Here is a 24,199-nt window from a genome sequence, read left to right as displayed (position 1 = left end):
CTTGAGTGTTCCTTCAGTTTAATTTGTGTAGATTACAACATTTCTGGGAGAAATTTAAGATTTCATCTGAAAAGATCCAGTATTGTGCCACATTTAAACCACAATGTTGAGTAGGTTGAAAGGATCAATGAGCAAATGTAGCTTTGCACAACTGGAGACTAAGAGCAATGGTTTGTGTATTCAACTGGCAAGCCAGTGCCCTCTGTCAACTCAAGCCTTCTACAAGTAAAATAGCTTGCATTTATTTAACTTATAAATTACTTTGATTATTAATTGGTGCCATGCAAGACAATCAGTGTATATTCAACTATTGATAGCAACCACATCTGGCGATCCTTCATGAGTAACTCCATTGATGTCATTGGGTCATAAAAGAAAGCTATCCAAGATGTGATAAAGACAAGGTGTCATGTGTTTGGTTATACAATGTGGACAGCCACCACAGACTGACTCAGAGACCTTATAGCAAAGTACGTGTACACATACACACACACACACACACACATACACATACACAAAATGGTCAGAACATAGCCTCAAGGAGCAGGAAGAATGCATGCACAAATGTAGGAGGCTCTTCCAAGAAAGTAAAAATACATTCAAGCATTGCATTATCACCCAGCTACATCTCTCAGGAATGTCTCAAGAAGTACCTCATTTAACTAAATCCAATGTTTGAGGTCCAGTGTTTGCTATTATGCAGGACAAATGCAGCAGCCTTTTTGCATAAAATATGAAAATGAGTGATCGACAGTTTTACATGGTGACACGAGAAGCATTTCTTCAATACCTGGCTTCATATTCACAAATGTATTTATTTTTAATTATTCTTTTAATTGCAGGTGGCAGTTCAGTATATAGATCACACATAGACTTCGTTCTCCTGAACACAGCCTAGTGATGGTTAAGATCAGGGCAAAAAAACAATTGGTGAAGGAAATCTGAAGCACTAAGTTCTTTGCAGATGCAAATAAAAAAAAATCCAGGATACCTCCAAAAAAATGCTACTTCCACTGTGGAATACATGTGCTCACCAGCATTCTATTGGACACTTTGGTGATTGGCATTGAAAGGCATAAGCTAAAGCAGGACTTTGAACCCCAAACTGTATATTCCAGTGTAACATCAATAGCTATATCTACGTTTATCAGGTGATATTTAGTTCCAAGCTCTTAGTTGACTTTTCATATAAGAAAGTTGCACAGAAAAGGATTAGGCCTTAGGTCTGTTCCATCATGCAACTTGATTTTTTATCATAACTCTTTCTATCTACCTTTGATCCAAATCCTTTGACAGAAATGCCTTAAAATATTTCAATTTTTGTCATGAAAATTTTATTTTCTGTTGAGGGAAGATGGTGCATGCTGCATGAAATTTCCAGATTTTCTTTATCCTTTGAGAGTCAAGGTGATTTCTTGATTTCATTTCTAAATGGACCAACTCTAACTCAAATTGTTCACTCTTGATCAGAATTTCCCCATCAGGAGGAAATAGTTCATCCACACCTCAAATCTCATTCATGTTAATTACCTTGAGAAGATCAGCCATCAGCCTTCTAAACTTTGTGGAATTTATTAGTGACAATACATTAATCATTAAAAAGGTCAAAGTGTACAATATCAACTATAGCAAAGAAACAAGACCACTGGGTTAGTTCTGTATAAGACTATTGGTATTTCCTGTGCCAAGAAACAAGTGCAGAAAAATTGGCTAAGAAAAGGCACTGTTCTGGATCCAATTTCTATTTTAAAAATTGGAAAAATAAATAATTGACAACTTGAACAACACAGAACATATGGGCCAACAGACCAATTCTGATAAATGAAGAATGTTTGTTTACATTATTTGCTTACATTTCAGAATAGCTAGAGCAGAAAGCAGCCATTTTCTCCCTCATTTAGATTTCTCAATAATGCTATTCAGCTTAACAAGGAACAATACAATATTCCTGAAGTGTTTAGAACTAAATTGTGCAATGTATGTAAACAGCAATCTCTCCAGAATTAGTGACACTGACAAGTAAAAAGTGTTTTCAGTATTATTCACATTTGGACACCCATGAATGAATGTGAGCTGGGATATTTCCCCGTGCAGCAAATTTAAGTTTTACCAGACAAGTGGCCCCAGTCATGAAGAAAAATAGAAAAACAAAGAGGGAAAAAGTAAATGAGGAAGCAACAAGAAAGGATCTTGCTCAATGCAAATGACAACAATGTCACTGCTTAATACTGACATTTTAGGTGTTCTTAAATATCTCAGCTGCTGGTGCATCAGAATGAAGAACTTGCTCTTTTATACATTTTCTTTCTTAAAAAAACTGTCCCTGCAAACATTTGTAAAGAAACAAATCTAATCTTGAATTAACTTACTTTCCTAAAGTAAAATATTTTTCTGCCCTGGCACGGTGACTGGTGGCAATCTCAATTTCATTCTGCTGGAAAACAAAGCCAGATGAGAAAGAGGTGGTGTAACCAAAAAAGGAATTTAAATTCACTAGCTTAAGTTTAGCACCCAAATAGAATGATCAGATCCTTGTTGATGGCTCTTCAAGCAAATTGTTTCAAAGTAGCATTGTAATCACCTCCTGTTTAAAAGAGAAATTTTGAAGGTGCCTGTGCTACAGTTTTATAATACTGGGCTGGAGAAAGGTTTAACCTTCGAATATTAAGCTCATTGGCAAATTTCCTTGCTTTCTGATAGAAATACAGTGACATTTCCCGATCCACAAGGAAATTGTGGTAGATAGTGGCAAGTCTAGTGCAGATTTTCAGTTGAGACTTCTTACTGCCCAAATCCACGGCTGCAGCAAGAGCTAAGTGGTAATAGCCTGCGGCATCATATGGATCCTAAAATGTTAAAAAAAACATCAACTAACATGCATCACATTGTTGAATAAAGATTATATAGAAAGCATCTGTAATTGATCTCTTTGGAATATACAGTTTTATCACCAGAGTTTGTGCTAAAGCTGTGGGAAAGACAACAGCCAAGTTTTTGATGCAAAAAATGAATTTTCTTGAAAAGACCTCCAACAATAAAGGGGGGGGGACAGGACTATTCTTCTCTTGCATTCAGTGATATCGGTTGCTGTCACCATCCTCAAAGTGTGGAAAACTGCAGAATCTGCTTGGTCATATGCAGTAGAGGGAAATGACTTAACTCTCATAGTTAGCAATAATCACAGACATTATTAGGAGGAGGACTAGATCATAAACCATTCTGCCTACAAGTCCTTATCACAGCATCATAGTAATGAGTGCTTATGACATTCCTCATCATCAACTCTTAGAACTATATAACTACAATTAACTGACCTGTTGTTGACCTATATTTAATTGACTATAACTTCCTCTACTGCAGCTTACACCAATGACAACCGAAGGAGTTTTCGGATCTCTCAGAAATCCTAGAGAAACTGCCTTTTAAGCTCTTCCAGCACTTTCTCTGCAATTCCTACTTCCTGTCAAAGTTATGGTGGGAGGTCAGGGGATCCTTATAGAAATCTCTACTCCTTATTAGTTGCACCTTAAAGTAACTGATGCACATATTCACAAAAGATGAGCCACTGTCCCCTATCCACTATTTCCCATTCCCCCTATTTCTACTTTCAGGAGCAGGAAGTGAGGAGACAATTCCCAAGTCTACCTCAGACACAATGGGAATTAAACTCATGCTATTGGCATTATTCTGAACCACACGATAATCTATTAAGCGGCCCATCAACTGTGGCTGATAATCTGTTTCAATCGTATCACTACAATCTTTATTCCCTGGACTATTTCTTTTCTTACCTTGAGATCATAGAATGTCATATCTCCCAGTTGTACGTAAACTCTGACGAAGTAAATTGCCTCCTCATCAAATTCCACTGGACAGGGGTAAAGGGAAAGTGCCTTTAGATAGAAGTGCTCAGCCAGCTCACACTGACCAAGGGACTGATGTACTAGTGCCAGTCGATGATAAGCAACACGTTCATTAAGGGTGTCTCCTATTAAACAAAAGAAAATGTATATAGTAAGTGTTTCAGAGAACAGTAACACAGGCAGTATTACAATACTTGGTTAGAGCGGTGCTGGAAAAGCACAGCAGTTCAGGCAGCATTAGAGCAGCAGTAAAATCAACGTTTCGGGAAGTCCTGATAAGGGTTTTTGCCAGAAGCATTGATTTTACTGCTCCTCGGATGCTGCCTGAACAGCTGTGCTTTTCCAGCACCACTAATCCAGAATCTGGTTTCCAGCATCTGCAGTCATTGTTTTTACCTAGTATTACAATACTTAAAAGTGACAGAAGACTCTGCTCTTTTTAATGTTACATGGAGATCGTAGATATTCAGAGAGTTAAATACTGCTTCATATTACTGCTTGCATACTACAATAGGGCCAGAAATTTCTGGTTCTTTCAGGACACTGCTGCCAAAACACCAGGTGAATTTTACTCATGCTGAACACAGATTTCCAATGGGTCTCCAAAGCATCCTAAGTCATTCATATCCAAAAGATCCAAAATTTTACGTGATGTTTTGTTGTAAACGCTTTTAAAGAAAGTTGGAGTAAAGTTGCTCTTCCCAAATCCTACCCTGCACTAACTATAATACAGGTGAACCCTTGATGAAGAACACATTAATACTTTACATTATCTAAAACAAGAAATGTTGATGCATGAACCATTGAAGCCAGACAGAAACAAAAACCACAGGTATTTATCAGTCAGTTAGTTTAACATCGGTCATTGGAAAATATTTGAGTCTATTGCAAAGAAAGTAATAGCAGAGTATTTAGAAATACAAAATTATCATCATGCAGAGTCAGCATGGTTACGTAAAGGGGAATTCATGCCTGAAAAAAATTCTGAGTACTCTCTGAAGTAGCAAGCATGATAGATAAGGGGAATCATTAGATGTAATATACTTAGATCTTCAGAAGGCGTTCAATAATGCACCTCATCTAAAAGGCCCTGACAACGCAAGTGTTATTTTCCCTGTGGGAGAATCTAGAACCAGAGGCATAATCTCAGAATAAGGGGTCACCCATTTAAGAGAAAGAACAAAATAGAATTTTTCTTCTCAAACAGTAATTAATCTATGGAATTTGAAGGGCTATTGAGGCTGGGTCTTTAAGTACTTTTGAGGCTGAGATAGGTTTTAAATGAGAAAAAGAATCAAGGTTTATGAGACAAGATAGGAAAGTAGAGCTCAATTTTATCAGATTAGCCATGCTCTCACTCAGTAAAAAATGACCAATCCTGCTCCTATATCTCTTGGTCTTAAGAGGCATAATTTAGTATTTAAAACTAATTACCAAGTCTTGAATTTGTATGGAGGAATAACTTCCATTTATTACAGTATAATAAATAGAATCTCTGGAAAATCACATGAAAACCTTAAACATCCTTGTAATATCTGTTTGCCTGGAAATCCAAGAGTCTTGGCAACACAAAGGACAACACACCAGGCTCAAATTTGGGTTATAAAATAACAAAATGCTTAATTTTCAGAATAGAGTTAGAAAAGTATGCTTTAGTGGGTTAGATGCTCTATGCAGATCTACATCAGAAAGTGTGGCTCTGGAAAAGCACAGCAGGGCAGGCCACATCTGAGGAGCAAGAGAGTCTACATTTCTGGCCTAAGCCCTTCACATTCCTAATGAAGGGCTTATGCCCGCAATGTCGACTCTCCTGCACCTCGGATGCTGCCTGACGTGCTGTGCTTTTCCAGCACCATGCTTTTTGACTCTTATCTTCAGCATCTGATGAAGAGTTTAGGCTCAAAACGTTGATTCTTCTGTTTCTTGGAAGCTGCCACTCCAGCATCTGCAGTCTTCACTTTCTCTTACGTAGATCTACAACAAGCCCAGACAGACAGGGTAAAATCCTTCTGTTTCAGCTGTAAAGGTCTAATGTGAAAAGTGTTTCAATGCAATTTCTAAATCATGACACTGTCCACCATCACCCATAAATTTTCCATTAATAGATTACTGTACTCCAAGGGGCAATGGACAAAAGAAAGTGGAAAATTCTTTCCTCATGCAATCAAGGTTTGGATCATTAAACAATGATATTAACATGCTTGACTTAACTGTCTGATGTTGAAAAATAAGTGCTTGGCCCTGAACATTAAAATCTATCTTTTTGGTAATCGTGTAATCCATCTTAAAAAAATATGCGGGGGAAAAAAATTCTTCCCACGTTCACCTAGATGGGTTCGAGTAAAGCCTGCCTTGTGGGAAATGTGGAACATTTTTCGTACCAGTCCTCCTCGCTCACCTGTTTTCTGGTGCATTGATGACCATATTGGTTCTGATGCCTGAACTGAACAACTTAGTCAGCTTTGCTTCCAACTCCACTCTTCTCTTGGTTTCATCTGGTCCATCTCCGACTCTTCCCTTTCCTCTTCAACCTCTCTCTATTTCTGGGGTTCAGTTATCAACTAATATCTAGTACAAGTCTACTGGCCTCCACTGTGACCTTGAGTACATTTTATCACAGCCCAATTCCTAAAAAGGAGTCCATCCCATTCTCCCAGCTTCACAGTTGCTGCTGTAGCTGTGTTGATGCAATTTTTCACATCAGTGCTTCTGACAGTCTTTGTTTTCCTTCACCTGAGGATCTCCCACACGGGTCTATGACTGCATCTGTCTCATTTACTATTCCGCTCAGAACCATGATAGTGTTTCTCTTGCCTTCACTGTCCACTGCACCAGTCTTCAACAGTTTATGCTCCACCATTTCCAACATGCTACCACCACCAAATACATCTTGCCCCTCCAGTGAACCATTCCTTCAGTGATAACTTGGTCCATTCCTCAATCAACCCATCCCCTTCCTACAATGTATTTCCAAGTTAGAGCAGGAGGCAATAAAGCTGGCCTTTCACTATTGTCACTGTTCAATGTTTTAAACACTTTTTGCAGATGAAACAATGATATAAATGTAATTATTTGCATTTGTTGGACAGTATTCAATGCTCAAATGCAGACAGGAGAAGTAGATTGAGTGACCCCTTTGCAAAAACTACCCCATTTAGTCTGCAGGCATGGCTTGGCTATGTCCTGTCAATATAATTCTCAACCATGCTCTCACATTGAACGATCTGTCCTAAACGTCCTGCAGTCTCCAATGAAACTCAATGCAAGATTGAGGAATAGTGCCTCATCTTTCTATTCAGCACTATGCAGCCTTCCAAACTCAGTGAATTCAACAACTTCAAACTGTGATCTTTGCCTCCATTTTGATTCTTTTTTTTGTCGTGTTTGGTTTTGCTCTCAATTTTCTTTTGCTTCACATTGCAGTGTCACTGTTCACCACTCCACCATTCAAACATCTTTTGATCCTTTACTTGTCCTATTGTCATTATCTCTATCACAGCACCTCAAGCTTTTTGCCATTTAATCTTGCCTGTCTTCCATCGCAGACCTTTGCTTTTATTCTTTCTCCACATTCCTCCCTTTTAGTGGATAAAACTGAAAACATTTCTAAGTTCTCCCAGTTTTGATGAGAAGACGTCAACCTACAATGTTACATCTGCTTCTCTCTCCAGAATGCTGGTTAATCTTCTGGGTGTAACCAACATTCTCTATTATTGTCACAAAACACTGTTGCCTTAAATCTTTCTGTTGAATGCTCAATGTTAATAACTTAAAAAGTGACAACTGCAGGAATATTCTAGTTTAAGATCACAAGTTAGATTTCACAGATGTCAAAATAATGTTTCAAATTCAACAAATAAGATGTCAAAATAAAGGACTTGCTCTACAACAATTTAGCCCATCTTCAAATATATACAGCAAGAAAAAGCAATTTGGGTGGTAAACCTAAAATATTTCTCATTAAAGATTTACATAACCTTACCTCAAAGAAGCAGATACAAAAACACTTTGAGGCACCCTGCTATGTTGGGTGATCACTTCATTGCAAAAAGAAAAAGGCTCACAACCAGGCCAAGAGGGTCAGATATAGGTTGACAAATGCAAGGCTCTTCATGTCACGTGGGGGAAAGCTCTTGGATCCAGCTGGAGGTGGTGGTGGGAATGAAAAGGACCTCTACGCATAACCAACCATTTAAAAGCTTCACTGTGCTGTACTAAGCCTCATTGTGCTGAGCTCCTTCGCTGTCCCATTACCAACACCTCCTAAATATTTATGAACTTTTATCCCTTCCACAACCCTCTCTGCTCTTGTGCAAGCATTAGTAGCTCCACCATGAGGGGAGGCCGGTCCTGGAGACCCTCAGCTCCTCCACCACCACCGCTGCCTGTAAAAGGAGGAAACCATTGAAGAATACACCAGTAAGACTTTCACCTCCATTACCCACTTTGGTGGGATCTTGATTTAGATTGGACACAGGAGCACAATTTGGTGGGCACATCACTGCCAGATCTGGTTTAGGAAGAAACACACATTTCTCACACGCAGAAGACTTCCAGAGACCAGGTACCTACTCAGTCCCAGAGAAAAGCTGACCCCACGGTCTCAGCCATTAATAACTTTAAAACACCCAGACCTGCACAGAATCAGCAGGCAGGTTTGTCAGAGGCAGTCATAAAATGAATCAAAGGATGGAGGAGTCTCCAAACATTTGGAGTGCTGTGCTGGCTCCAGCATGTGTACACATGTCTCCATGGAGAGGCCAGTGAGCATCACTAGAGTCAGGTCAAGCACATTCAGTGTCTGTTGGATGTGTGCATGGGCTTGCACTTCACATAGGTGCTCGGCATCAATGTCAAGAGACTGACAGGTTAGGTTCAGAAATGGTAATGACATTGAACGTCAAGGGTTGATGGTTAGATTCTCTTTAAGATGATCATTATTTGTAAATTGTGTGGCATGAAGATATTACTTGTCACTTATTAAACTACTTGACATTATCCAGATCTTGCAGGATACAGAGACTAATTGCTTCAGTATGAGGTGTCACATTTAATGGTGAATATTGTTAACTTGTTTGCACACATTCACTCCTGACTTCCTCATGGGAGGGAATGTCATTGATGAAGCAGGTCAGTTCTAGGATACCATCACAAGGAACCCCCATAGAGATATCGGAGCTGAGAATTTACATCCAACCACCTCCACTGGCTTTTTTGTTTGATATGATTTTAACCAATAGAGAAATTTCCCCCAGATTCCCATTGACTTCAGGTTTTTGATGTAACACTCTGCAGCCTGACGCCAATGTCATTCAGTAATGCCTCACCTTCAGTTCAGCCTTTATGTGCACATTTGGACCAAGGCTGTACTGTTTTGATGTTTGTAATTAAAATGTAATTTCTTTCAAAAATAATTCCAATAAAACCTGCAAGTCTTTGTTATGATCCAACAGTCAACTTTCTGTAGCATGATGCATAATCCAATATCTAATGGAGGGGAGATCTTGTCTCCAGGCCTGAGCTCACCTTTGTGCAGATGCATTGCTGATGATGAACCTTACATTAGTAGCCCCTTCTGAGAAGGCCAAGATTCTTACTACTAGTTTGCAAGCTCATGCCCTTATAAAGTGGGATGTCCTAGTTGGATAAACAGCAGGTATCTTATCTTTCAGTTGTATTGGGGAGCTGGATGGTTTTAATCAGTTTTAAGTTTTAACTTCCAGTTTTACCCTATGTAGACTTCAGTTTCCCTAAAGCTTGGCACTTGCCAATTTAAGTTGCAGCAAAAGAACGTGCATTTGATATCAGATAAATAAAAGATCTAATTTTGTAGATCTTGTTAGTTTATATTTTGTGACTTTCAAGCATGATGTTATAACAGTGGCTCGAGTTCAAAAATAGTTAATTGACTGCAAAGTACTTAGGAACATATTCACAGTATAAATACATTGTTCTTTTCATATAAATCCTAATGCAAAGTTCCTTCAACTCTATCTTACTTTTAAACTTTCTGCATAGGCCACCCCCGAGTGCACAACTAAGATACCTCCATTTCCAGCACCAGATATTTATACAGCTTCTTGTTACCTTTTGGTTTGTCGCCGAGTTCAATATAAACCCAGTTGAGGCAGCCACAAATATTTCATGGGTGCGTCTTATAGCGAGCAGAAAGTTCAATTTTAATTCACCAGTGGGAGTGCAGCAAAGCAGTGGGCCCCATCTGAGAGCAACAGCAAGTTGGCACCATTCATTTTAATGCCCAGGCCTCACTTAAGTGCCATTTGCTGACTTCCTAATCAAATCAGTTAGGGCAACGGGAGGGATGTGATGCTCAGTCAATAAAATTAGTTGGCAGGAAGCCACAGGCAGGAACCAGGGATACAGTCACCATCCTAAATACAAATTGAATCATTTATCGTCAAGTGTATAAAATAGCGAAAAGTGTGTACCGACACTATACGTAGACACCATTTACATTAACTTCGAATAAAATTTCAAATGAGATAACTTTATATGAGGCCAACTTTTCCTTCACTGCTGCCACAGTCCCACACTGGGCCGGGAAGACGCCATGCCATCGTGTCAGGGGGCCATTCCACGTGGTAGTGTGTCTTCTTCTCCTGGCTTCATTGGCTGACCAACAGACTCTAGCCACACTTCCTCTGAAGATGCTGTCATCACTCCAGAGCACATTGTAGCCACTTTCTCAGAGAAGAGCACTCTTTATCAGGTAAGTTTTAGGAAAAAGAAGGGGAAGAAAGAAAAAGGGGAAAAAAGAAAGTGGACAAAGGAGCCAAGCCTGAGCACAATAGCCCAGATGCTGCCTATTCTGCTGTCATCTTGCTATTTGTACAGAGTCTGCTTGGCAAGGATCTACAGTTTATTTAGTGGAGTCTGAAGAGCGTTGCTGCCTTTTCTTCTAGAAAAACTGGCCACATCCTCCTCTGTTCAGGATCCAAACTAAAATAGGAGATCAGCTTCCATTTGTACAAGAGCACTCTTTTTTTGTTCATTCACGGGATGTGGGCATCAGTGGCTAGGCCAGCATTTATTGCCCATCCCTATTTGCCCAAAGTGCAGTTAAGAGTCAACCAAATTGCTGTTGGTCTGGAGTTACAGGTCGGCCACACCATGTAAGTTACCTTTCTTAAAGGGTATTCATGAACCAGATGGCTTTTTCCAACAATCAACACTGTAATCACCAGCCTCTTTATTCCAAATGTCTGTTGAATGCAAATTCCACTACATGCCGTTCCAGGGTTCGAAGCCAGGTCTCCGGAACAATAACTGTGTCTCTGGAATAACAGTCCAGTGATAATGCCACTTGGCGATTGCCTCCCCTGTTTACTAACTGGGTGCAGGTCTCCTTGTCACCTGCAACTTCTAAGTAGTAATAGACCATTTTGGAGTTGGAACTGAGTCACACCACTGTCACTGTCCCATCCCCCTTTTATCAACTGGGGATGTTAACATCAATTATGAAGCTAAAATTTTGTGCTGATTTCAAACCCAAATCCCAGAAATGAATGTGTAGCAGCCTAATCCACTCCAAACAAGACCACATTGTAACCTTTGATTCTTGTAACTATTATAACCTGAACCAAATTTTCAATTAATTCTGGAGGTTGTTGGCCTAGATTGTTTCACTGCTAACAAGCATGCCCTCGGAGGGCACAAACCTACGTCCCAGCAGTTTTCAAAGGGACTGGGTCAGGGTTGAAACAAGTAAACACTCCCATGTGACAGGTAGCCAAATAAAGGTTTCCGGTCTCTAAGTGGTGGAAGGCCTCCTTTTGTCCATCCAATCTCAGAAGCCTGCCATCCTTAACCTGGATTGAGAGACAGCCCTCAGGGATTCCTAATGAAAGTCATGGCAGGCAGCTCACACTGACACTATGTGGAGTTCAGACTAGATACTGAGTCTGACATCAGAACCCAAATATAGTGCGTTCTGCCCCAAGAATTAAAATCTGGCTCCCGACGTTTTATAAGGAGAGCCCCCAAAGTAATTCAAAAGTCAAGATTAATTTGGACATTTCTTCCATTCCGTTGAACTAGTTAAAGAGCAAAATAGAAACAGAACGCTTCACTTACCCAGTGTCACACTGAGTGTCAGAGCAGTTTGAGCATATTCTAATGCTTCTGCATAAGTCTTCACATGCAGTAGTAGTTCTGTCAGCTTGTTACAGAGTCGGAGTTCCACTTCTGCATTTTCAACTTTGATAGCAAGAGGAAGTGCTCGATCCTGTGAAAATACACATTTAATCGGAAAATTCGCTAACTGAATTACAGCTTCATTTGATATTATGGCTTTACAGTGTAACAGATAGCATTCAATAAAATACTCTACATTTTATCCATGTGGGTAACAGAACAGTGCAACCTTTGCTCTTTGAATTCCCTTATGACCATAGTGTCTTTTTAAACTTTTTAAAATGACCAATTCTCCAGCTCTTTAGTCCAGTGATCTAGACATTTTTGAAAAGTCTAATATCTAAATCTATGTAAAACACTGGTTCAGTCTCAACCGGAGTATTGTAAGTAGTTCTCAGCCTCATACTTCAGGAACTACTACGATCTCTGTGGAGAACAATAACCTCCTATATCAGCTTTAGTTCATTCAAATTCCACAGAAACAGTCATCACCAAAAGAGTGGTGATTGCAGAATCCTCAGTTTTGTTCTCGACAAGTCTTCAATCTGGTCAGTGGTAGAGGCAAGTACAATTACAACATTTAGAAGACATTTGGACAAGTACATGGATAGGAAATTTTTAGAGGAATATAGGTAAAATGCAGGCAAATTCAGTTCAGGAAACCTAGTTAGCATGGACAAGTTGGGCTGTTTCCATGCTGTATGACTCTACAACAGGAAGGCTGATCAAGGTAATAATGTAGGTTTAGGAATAGTTAAAGGCACTGGATACTATAAAAGCTATGATCTCTGACAAGACTCCAGTAACAGTACTGAAGACTTGTGTTCCAGAACTTGCTGTACTCCTAGCCAAGCTGTTCCAATGCAGTTACATCGTCCCAACTTGTACAAAATTGTCTTGGCATGCCCTGTATATATAAAAGCAGGATATATGAAACCTGGCCAATTACGACTTCATTAGTTTATTCTCAATCATCAAAGTGATGGAAAGGGTCATCAAGAGTGCTATCAAGTGACACTTGTTCAGTAACTTACTTCCCAATAGATTGCCTTCTGCCAGAGCCAGAGCCAGTCTTAACTTCATTAAGGCCTTGGTCAAACATGGACAAAAGAGCTAAATTCCAGAAGTGACAGGAGAGGGACTACCCTTGGGATCAAGACCTCATTTGACTAAATGTGGCAAAAAAAAATTGAGCAAAACTGGGGTCAACAAAAATTAGGGGGAAAACTCTCAACTTCATACTCAACACAAAGGAAGTTAGCTTGTTGAGGGTCTGTCATCTTAGCAGTGGGACATCACTGCAACACTTCCTCAGGGTCATGCGTTAGATGCCAACCGTCACAGACTTGTTTCATTAATAACTTTCTTTCCATCATGAGATCAGAAGTGGGAACGTTCACTGATGATTGCACCATGTGCAACACCATTCCCAAAACCTTTGAATCCTCAAATACCGAAGCAGTCTATACCTATATGAAGCAAGCCCTGGACAACATCCAGGTTTACATTGATAAATGGCAAGTAAGATTTATGCCACCTAAGTGCCTGGCGATGGCTGCCTCTACCGTGTGAGAATTAAAACATTTCCCTTGACATTCAGTGACATTAACGTTGCTGAATCCCCCATTATAAACATTGAGAGCTTACTGCTGACCAGAAGTTGATGTGCAGTATAAATACTGTGGCTGCATGGATAGGGAAAATGGTGTATAGTAACATCTGTGGACTAGCAAGCTGAGCCCGGGCTAACATTTTGAGAACACAGGTTCAAATCAATGCATTTAAAACTCAATACATTAACTTGGAATTGAAAACTCATCTCAGCAATGCTAAGCATGAAAATCAAATCAACTGTCATGTCAATACATCTAATTCTTTAATATCTTTTATGGATGAAAATCTGCCATCCTTCACCAGTCTAGCTTCAGATCCACAAGAAGGTGCCCTCAGAAATGTTAGAGAACTGGGAAAAAAAAACAGATCAGAGGCTGGGAATACTGTGCTAAGTAACTCACCAAAGTCTGTCCACAAGCCACAAGTCAGGGGTATAAATGGATTTCTCAAAATTCGCTAGGATGCAAACAGCTTGCAGAACACTCAAGAAATTCAATACCATTCAGGACAAAGCAGTCTGCTTTATTTGCAACCCATCCTTCACCACTGCTGCAAAGTAGGAGCAGTGTGTACCATCTACAGTGTGCATTGCAACAACTCTCCAGCACTCCCAGAACTGCACCTCCCAAGACCATGAGCACTATCACTTAGAAAGACAAGAGGCATGAGAACACTATGACCTGTACTTTCCCTCTCTGCTGCACGTCATTCCAACTTGGAATCACCCCTCTGACATGTCCCTGTTGCTCAGTCATAATTATGGAACTCCCTTCCTAACAGCTCGGTGGGTGTACCTATTCCACACAGAATGCAATAGTTCAAGAAGGCTGCTCACCATCATCTACTCCGGGGCAATTAGGGGTGAGTGCAGAGAAGTGTGGAGTAAATCGACAGTGTACTATAAATGGTAAAGTCTTGAAAAGCGCAGATGAGCAGAAGGATTATGGTGTTCATGTGCACATGCCATTAAAAGGTGGAAAAGTATATGGGTGACCTGGGTTTTCAAATAGAAGCTAGAACTTGATACATCACTTCTTCAGCTTAATTTACATATTCTGGGCACCAAATTTCAGAAGGGATATAAAGCTTTAGGAAGGATATATAAAATATTTACCAGGATATAAACAGGGATGATGGATATAACTCTTCAGGAGTGGTTGGAGAAATCAGGACCTTTTTTGGGAACAGGTGAAATTTAAAGAGATGTTTCAATAAAGGAGTGCAAGATATTGAAATATTTTGCGAGAAAACCTTTTCTGTCTGGCAAGTAGATAAATAAGTGAGTGGCACGGTGGCTCAGCAGTTAGCACTGCTGCCTCACAGCACCAGGGACCCAGGTTCGACTCCCAACTCAGTCAACTGTCTGTGTGGAGTTTGATCATTCTCCCAGTGTCTGCGTGGGTTTCCTCCCACAGTCCAGAGATGTGCAGGTCAGGGGAATTGACCATGCTAAATTGTCCATCGTGTTAGGTGCATTAGTCAGGTGTAAATATTGGGTAGGGAATGGGTCTGGGTGGGTAACTCTTTGGAGAGTCAGTGTGGACTTGTTGGGCCGAAGGGTCTGTTTCATATTGTAGGGAATCTAATCCAAAAAAAGAGAGACCACAGCTCGAAACATGTTGAGAATATCTTGAGGGAGAATTTAGAGGTCTTTTCCCCCTACTTAGTTGCTGGGGTCAAGAATGCTATACTTGGAAAAGAGGTGGAAGCTGATCCATAAACAATTTTAAACCAGGGTTGACAGATGCTTGAGGATAAGGAATTTCTGGGGCTATTAACTAAAAGCATGAGTATAGAATGATTGTTCTTTTAAAGAATGAGCACAAGAATAAATCTTTGTTTGATTTTATATACCACCTAATTCAGAAGGGTTGACAACAGTTGTTTTGGCACATATATACAGTATAGTTACATGTACATTTGTGTAAATGTACATGTACATTTGTAGAAGCAGGTACAAATACTGCAGAAGGCACAATAAAAGTAGAAAATAATGTAAACTCAATACCATGTCAAGAAAAATGCAATTTATATCACCACATGACACAACAGTTTATAAAAAAGTGCTAGAAAATTACTTTTGAATAAACAAGCATTTCCTTTGCAGTACGAACAGTTCTTTAGCATTTGTGGCTTTTTCAGAAGTCTTCAGATGACCTGATGCAGAATCCAAGTGCATAAGCAAACATGCTTTTACAGAGGTCAGGTAAATCAAAGAGTAATTGTTTGGTGATGCCATGATTTAAACCTTGCAGATTGTAGTTTGGAATAAAAAGACATAAGGAGGTGACGAGTTCAAAGTTTTGAGCTGCTGGAAGATTAATATGAAGATCAGTCAGACTCTTGAGTCTGTCTGCCACTCAAGTAGATCAAGGCTGTTTCAGTATGGGAAGACATGTTGAGGTTGTACAGAACATTGCTGAGGCCTCTTCTGGAATACTGTGTCCAGTTCTGGTTGCCCAGTTATAGGAAGGATATTATTAAGCTGGTAAGGGTTCAAAAGAGATTTACCAGGATGTTGCTGGGTTTGAGTTATAAGGAAATCCTGGATAGGCTGGGATTTTTTTCACTGAAGGTTGAAGGTAACCTGACAGAAGTTTATAAAATAATGACAGGTATAGACGGAGTTAATAGTAATTGTCTTTTCCCTAGGATAGGGGATTTCAAGACTGGGGTCATATCTTTAAGGGGAGAAGAGATTTTAAAAATGACACGAAGGGTAAATGTTTTATAGAGGGTAGTCCGTGTGTGAACTTCCTGAGGAAGTGGTGGATGAGGGTGCAATTACAACATTTAAAGACATTTGGATAGGTACATGAATAGGAAAGGTTTGGACAGATATGGGCCAGGAGCAAGCAGATGGGAATATGTTTGACATGGATTGGTTTGGCCAAAAAATCTGTTTCCATGCTGTGTGACTCAATGATGGGCATTGTACCTCTATTTACATAACTTAGCTCCATTTCATGGGTGCGGAGCTTTCAATCTTTATGAAAAATACGTTTCATATTTGATGAGGAGAGCTTGTTATAAAAGTTCTCCAAACATATGGCAAAGCAACCATTCCTGATATTTACCATCTGTAGCAACATTATAGCACCTTCATAAATAAGATATATGAAGGCAGGATATCTCACCTCAATCCCTTCTAAAATATCCAAATCAAGTAAAACACACATACCGTTTTATTACCACAGTGTGTTGGTGTGGGAATCCTATCTCTACGAGCAGTGCATTTGAGGTAATAGTTTGGGTGAGTGATTTTTACTTGTAGTAACACAGCAAGAAATCTGTCCTCCTTCCTAATCAGTGCAGTGCCACACTATTTCAATGTGGGGTTGGAGATCATGGACAGACCTGAGGGGGAAAAAACCAAAAGCAAAACACTGCAGATGCTAGAAAATCTCAGAAAATGCTAGAAATAATCAACAGGTCTGGCCGCATCAATGGACGGAAATAATTGGTCTTTCTTCTCTCTCCATAGATGCCAACTGAGTTGAATATTTCCAGAGTTTTCCGTTTGTAATGGCATGGCACATTTTTCCCCTTTTCCTTAAGGAAACAGATAGTAGTAACTGATTACTTTTCAAAAAAAGTACTAAGATTGGCAACTTTCCTCTCAGCTAATTCTAGGGCTTTTAGTAGACCATATGGGAACTGAAGCAAGTTTAATTATTTGGTCAGGCCTAGAGGAATTCATGGAATTCCTCAAGCAAGCTTGAAACCTTCTTAGATATGTCCCATAATCATCATAACATGATGGAATAAACACTTGCCTATGGACGTCCTCCAACTCAAATTTGGAATCAGATGGAAATCAATTTCAGAGAATATTCCACTCAAATTCTGGCTCACCAAATGAGGAGCACAATCCCATACTTTGGGAGTCACAGGCCCTCACTAAAATTGATCAGACCACATATAATTTGATTTCCAGAAGAGCAAAGTATAAGGTGAATCGAGTCTTATAGTGCAGTAGGAGGTACTTACCCTAAAGAAGGATACAGCTTTCTCTCTGTCCCCAGACCCATTAAAAAACACATCTCCAGCTGCTTCAAAAATTTCCAGTGCGAAGTCCAATTTTTCTGTGCACACTGCTGCATCTTGAGCAACCTTATTTTGTATTACAAAATGCTTGCATAAGTCAGTATTATCATGGTGCAAATCTTCTTAAAATCCAACTATATTCACAAGTTGACTCCTGAAAAGCTTGACATTTGCTCAGTACTGTACTGTGAAAAAGTCAAATAAGCCAAGTATATGATCAGAGGTTATACTCTGATTTAAATACGTGCGTTTTACAGCAAGGATCATTGAATCATTGCTCCACAAAGTTACTTCTGGAGTTGAGTGGAGTTAAGTTGAAAGGCCTTCTTATTTTTTTACCATAACATATGGGATGCTGTATTTACTCATTAACCCATTAAAGAAGCTTATCCTATCTTTTTGGTACGCCCTAAACAAAATAAGGAACTCCAATGTTCATTCAGTTCATTGTGCCTGTGCTGGCTGCCTCAAAGTTGGATAGTTGCATCCCCTGCCCTTTCCACACAGCTGTGCTAATTTCTCTTCTTAATGTATGGCATCTATCTACCTCCCTTTTAAAAGTTATGAAATGGGCTTTTGATACATTGAGACAAGGGCACTGCAGCCATAAATTAACTGGTTTCAAAAAGAAAAATCACCCTTTCTTGCCTCTAGACAGGTTATCATTTACTTTACTGATGTATGTCCATTTACTAACCATTCTCCTTACTTATTCTACCAAATAGTTCATTTATTACACCTTGAGCTTCTTTGGAGCAGGTAGGACAGCCATACCCAAACTTGCTAATTGTGCGATGTTAGTGGTGCTGACAGAATGATAAAACATTAGAGAAAATTCCTCAGATCTTCTTTGAAAGAATGCCATGAGGTATTTTACATCCTCTTGAGAGAGGTTAACCTGCCTGGTTTAAATTTAAATTTAAATACAGTATGGCAAACAAATGTCAGTCATTATCAACGGGTACATTTGCGATACCAATATCACTACCAGAAGGCACTTGCCAACTGATCAGCATGATCTTTTCAGCATAAAAATATTATTCTCCTTTATAGTTTGTCTTTCAGTGGATGCAAAAGCCACTTATTTGTTAGGATGGTAGTACTGAAACGCTGAATGGAAATGAATTAATTAAGAAATATTCTTTTATTCCAATACTTATGACAAAGGGAGTAATGATGGTACTAAAAGATGTACCATCATTTAGGGCTCTGATCAAGGAGTTATCTGCTGCTGAACCGAGCTCCATTCTCCAATAATCAAAATTGATAAATTGACATCCTGTTTAAATGATAATTAATTTTAGCATTTCTCCACACAGGTTGAGCATTCACTTTGATCTTGCAACACAAAGTACACATAACGAGGCATTAAAAATAGAAAGGACAACAGGCAAGTCACACCAGTCTAAAACATGATTTATCTCTGAATGGCAGAAACACAAATGCAGCAAATCCATGATCATTATTAATTCTAAAGGGAATACAGCTGGAAAAATGATCATGGAGCTGTTTTCAGTGAGGGACAACTGCAAACCAGCATAAAACTTTAAAGTATGGACTCGTGCAAGATCTTTGTCTCAATGTGCCAGAGCAGAAAGTAATGAATTATAAATACTTTACTTCGGGAAGCAAGGAGTTTGTACATAAACTGTAAATTCTTGTGGTGGATTGTTGTGAAGGGGGAGTGTTCAGCACTTGATCACTGCTTCTAACATTAGGATCTAATTATGCATAAAACCTTAAAAGAGGAAAAAAAAGATACCATTTAGATTAACATATCTCAATATCATTTTTACCTGTAAGTACATGTCTACCAATTCATTTTCTCCCAGCAAGTAATATATCTTCCCAGCCTGCAACCAAGCATATGCTTCCATCTCCTTCTTCTCCAGATCTATGAAGATGCCGAGGCTCCGTTTGGTATACTCCAGTGCTGACCTGAATGCCCTGAATATAAAAAGGCAAACTGTGTTACCAGATTGGATTGTACATTAAATTAGTACATTGGCTGTTCAACACTACATACTGACCTACAGAAAATTGACAGTCCCTGATTGTATTAAAAGGAGTTTATGTATGACCACTACAATCGAAAGATGCTTCCTAATAGAGCTTGTCTGTAGATGTGAACTTTTCATAAAATCAAAGTAAAATAATTTATGAAATCTCACATAAATTAAAAGAACATTTATGGTCAAATTCATATGGACTCTGGTCATTTACCTTCAAAAAGCCAATGTGCTTTAAACACGCTGTATCTTTACAGAGTTCTGGCAACAGAACTCTTGCCAGAGGATTTGATGTCAACATTCAAGAGAGGGATGGTAAAACTAGCAACATCTCCTTGAGGAACAAAAATACTCCTTACATTGTGGTATGTGTATATATGTGGAGGATGGGTGCAAGCATTCACACATTCGTATATATTTATATTAGTGCAACAGTATCAAGGCATAATTACACATACATATTTTATCCATAAAGTTTATTATATCCATAAAGTAAATGAACACCATAGATCAAAGTTGAGTTTTGAAGCTTAAAATATTCTTCCAAAGGTTTGGCAGAGTTTTATATACACAGTATGTAAATTTCAAGCTGTACAAAAAAAATACTTGGAATCAAAAACAGAAATGCTCAAATTACTTGAAGCTGAAACATCAACTCTGTTTTGCCGTCCACCTGGCCAGCCTTTTCTGTTTTGACTTCAGATTTCCAGAACCCTTAGTATTTTGTTCCTCGATGAAGAATGTAAATACCTGGACTTGTCCCCATTGAGAAGGTGCTGACAAACTGTACACCACTTATACGAGCGCATAGCAAAACTAAATTCTATTCTTGAGGAGGTGAAATAGTTTCAATATTTTCTTTCATTAATCCAGTTTCCTCTGATGCCTTGCTATAAAGAAAATATAAAATTGCTTCCACCCATCTAACTACACCTAACAAATGATGTACTAAACGTGCATAACACACTTTCCTCTCCACTAAAATCTACCAATAGAAAAATGAGGACTTGTCAATCTGCGTTTGACTGTAGTAATTGACGCATGTAACTCCACAAAAAACTTAATTCCTGCTTTGTAGTTGTTAAGAAATAAGCTCTTCACTTATTATGACTCAAAGGCTCTTTTCGGACATACACTGAAACCCAAATTCAATTGCTTTTGAGATGCTTTTAGTCCCCTCCAATGTCCCTGGCTTGAGTCTCAACAGATAATAAAGGTCATTGTAAACTTACTGTAGGTTATGATAATCCTTAAAGCCAATGTGACAAAACGTACACATGCCACCCATGGAATTTTGCTGACTGTATAGTTTAACAGATCACTTTAAACTTAACATTTTTCTTAAATACCAGGATGCAATATACATTTTAATGTAAATTCTTAACGGTTTCAATAAATTACATCTTTTAAATCTGTTAGACATATTTTTGCATGTAACTCTGAAGTTCAATGTTGTTTCCCCATTAAAATGACTGAATTCATGCAATCATACAACATTTCAACTTTTATTTTAAAGTAACGATCTTGTTGCAACTAGTATAATCAATTAGTATATATGTAGCGTGGACAATAATTGATGGCCCCGCCAGTGATGTCCTCATTCCATGACTGAATTAAAAATAAAGTTAGACAGACAGAAAAAAATCATTAGAAAATTAAAAAGGGTTGGGGGCAGTTAATTTATAGACCAAGTATAGGCTTGAACATACCACTAACATCTTATACACAAGAAAATATGAACTATGAGCAGGCAATTCAGCCCTCGAGCCCACTCTGCCATTTAATACAATCATGGCTCATCTTATCTTGGCTTCAACTCCACTTTCCTGCCTGCTCCATATAGTCCTTCACAATCCATTACTAATTAAATATCTATCTCATCCTTAAATTTACTCAATGTCTGTGGAGTGCACGGTGCACTCCGCCAATTCATGGCCCTTTGAGAGAAGTAACTTTTCACAACTGTCTTTTAAATCTGTTACTCCTTATCCTAAAATTATGACCTTGTGTTTTTAGATCTACTCAATGTGATTAATGTCCTATCTACGTGCACTCTGTCAGTCTCTTTAGTGTCTTATATACGTCAATTGGATCTCCTCTCCCAGAACTGGACTTGAAACATTAACTGCTTTCTTCCTACAGATGCTGCTGGACCTGCTGAGTTTCTGCAGCAATTTCTGTTTCTCTATCAATTAATGTCTGCTGTAACCAAACTGACACATCTCAGGTCAGTGTACTTACCACCTCAAATTTTGGGTCATTTTAGATTTGAAGGAGACACTTGCCTGACCCAAACAACTTTACAGTCATGGACTCAAAGACACGATAGTAGGTGTATTGCAGGGTTAGAGGTGGAGATTTTCCGCAACAGACTCAGGGACCTGGTGCAGGGGTTGAACAAGGTTAAGGTAGCTGCTGAACTGCCTGAAAACAGTCTCTTTCTGAAAAAAATGTCTTGTGTTTGTTGGAGCCCAAGTAGGGGGAAAAAAGAAACACCACCTAAAAAAGTGTGAACACAACAAATTTGCACCAAATTAGTCTTCTCAACTTTTAAAAAACACAAATTGGAATATCCATTAATTATTATAACGTTCTTATACATGATAAATTTGCAAACACTGTACAGGATGCAACAGAATAGTACATTATATACAAAGGAAGAGGTTTCCATCGTCACTATATACCAACAGTGGAACCAACTATCAGCTATCATTGAGCATCATTTAGTTAAAATCTTTTACCTTTCAGTTCTCAGGTTGAGGTAAAGTTGACTGGTGTTCTGCAAAACATGTCCCTCCAGTTCTTTGTCTGCCAGCTTATGAGTGAGGTGGAGCAGAAACTCATTGTAGATGATGCACTGGGCCTCATTAGGTATGATAGAGTTGTAGAACTGACATAGCAATTGAGTGGCTCGTACTTGGTCTAAATTCAAAAACAAAAACTGAAGCAAAAAGAGCAGAACGTGCTGGAGAATAAAAAAGGATAATAACTGCCTTACTGTTTCCAAATCAGTGCATCTCCAAAAGACTTCAACCAAATTTGCACCATATAAATGCAGCTTGACAATAAGATCGAAGGCAACTTAGTTGCAAGAATTAACACCCTGAGACAAATTTTCTTCATTTCACTTGCAGCAAGTCCAAATGTTCTAAACAGTATCACAACAGAGTCGACTGAATAACACTGATTTATTGCCATTAGAATGACATGCTCTGTTTCCTATATCCTGTTCCTCCAAGTTTCTGTTCATGCTTGTGTTTGCTTGGGCATGAATGTCATCAGCTAATCCAAAGAATGACAAGAGAAGACAGACCAAATTTTCAATGTTTGTCATTACAATCACAAATCAGTTACAGCTACATTTTCATCTCAATAGTTTAGATATATGTAAACCCAGCAGAGAGCAATAGCAGATTGTTCTACTACTTTGCACCTTTTATTTCAAAAGGTGTTGAGAAATTAGCAATAAAAAGCTTTAAGACTGTTAATGAAGACAGCGTTCCAGGTGCCAGCTCACATTACACCTATTAAACATCTTTGACACTTAATTATTTACTCCTGCTTCCCAATGAAGTGCTAATTATTAGATATTGTTATAGTTAGCAGCCAAAACTGAACAAAAGATTAACCTCCTGTTTCATACTTCAAGTGTCATGGCAGCCAGATAAAATAAACAGCCAGTGCTGACAAAACTGTTTTGATTAAACTTTCTGCCATTTCTGCAAAGCAAGAGATATATTACAGAATTTGTATCATATATTGACTCAGGAACAATTTGAAACAATAATTTGAAATAACAATAGTTTCATACCATTAGCTTCACCACTGTAAAAATCCACCAAAAGATGTCCTAAGAGTCTTTGTGCCTCATTCTATACCCTCAAGAATCAAGAAAAATCACAAAGAAGAACAGCTGAGTTTGTCCCATCACCCTATGTTTTCCCAATGCCAATGAGCTCACTTTTTATACTGAATACAATCTTTTTGTGCCTATTGTGCCAATTTGTTACAAGACAACAGTTACAAAGCTAAATACTGCAGATACTGGAAATCTAAAGTTTTAAAATGAAAACAGAATGCTGGATATATTCAGAAGATCAGGCAGCATTTGTAAAGAGATGAACAAAGTCAGCATTTCAGGTTAATGATGTTTCAAAAGATAGGTCCTGCCAAATCTGCCGAGTGCTCCATGCAACACTTACTGCAGTTTATACTGCAAGTTATGTAATCTGATTTAGGAATAAAACAAGGCGAAAAACAAATCACATCATTCTGACTCTGCTTTCCAATATGTAGAACCTCAGGTTTTGTGGCTCTTCCACTCTATGGTATTTCTGCCATCCCTCTGTAGCTCCACTAAAGTTATTGCAGAATGCAAGAGAGCCCCATTGAATTACAGGATTATCCTTAAAGATAATTGGTCATAGCAGATAGCCTGCTCTAAGAACGCACTTCTGAAAACATACCATGTACCAGACAACATCTGAGCTATAATAGAAGGCATCTCCAAAT

General features: G+C 38.8%; 1 protein-coding gene across 3 annotated transcripts in view; it reads right to left on the bottom strand.

Annotated features, from left to right (window-relative positions):
- Positions 1 to 820: 820 nt before the first annotated feature.
- LOC140481565 (SH3 domain and tetratricopeptide repeat-containing protein 1) overlaps positions 821 to 24,199 on the bottom strand; it is a 92,102-nt gene continuing 68,723 nt past the window's right edge. For all 3 annotated transcript variants that reach the window (XM_072578016.1, XM_072578106.1, XM_072578193.1), the window contains 6 exons: positions 22,429 to 22,609; positions 19,475 to 19,625; positions 17,622 to 17,744; positions 11,958 to 12,108; positions 3,792 to 3,988; positions 821 to 2,846 (listed from right to left, as the gene is read on the bottom strand). In XM_072578016.1, the coding sequence (XP_072434117.1) occupies positions 2,589 to 2,846; positions 3,792 to 3,988; positions 11,958 to 12,108; positions 17,622 to 17,744; positions 19,475 to 19,625; positions 22,429 to 22,609 (1,061 nt within the window). In that variant the 3' untranslated portion in view covers positions 821 to 2,588. The remainder of the gene's footprint in view (positions 2,847 to 3,791; positions 3,989 to 11,957; positions 12,109 to 17,621; positions 17,745 to 19,474; positions 19,626 to 22,428; positions 22,610 to 24,199) is intronic.

This window comes from Chiloscyllium punctatum, chromosome 1, assembly GCF_047496795.1.
Source record: "Chiloscyllium punctatum isolate Juve2018m chromosome 1, sChiPun1.3, whole genome shotgun sequence".
Lineage (NCBI taxonomy): Eukaryota > Metazoa > Chordata > Chondrichthyes > Orectolobiformes > Hemiscylliidae > Chiloscyllium > Chiloscyllium punctatum.
This window is presented reverse-complemented; position numbering and strand designations above follow the sequence as displayed.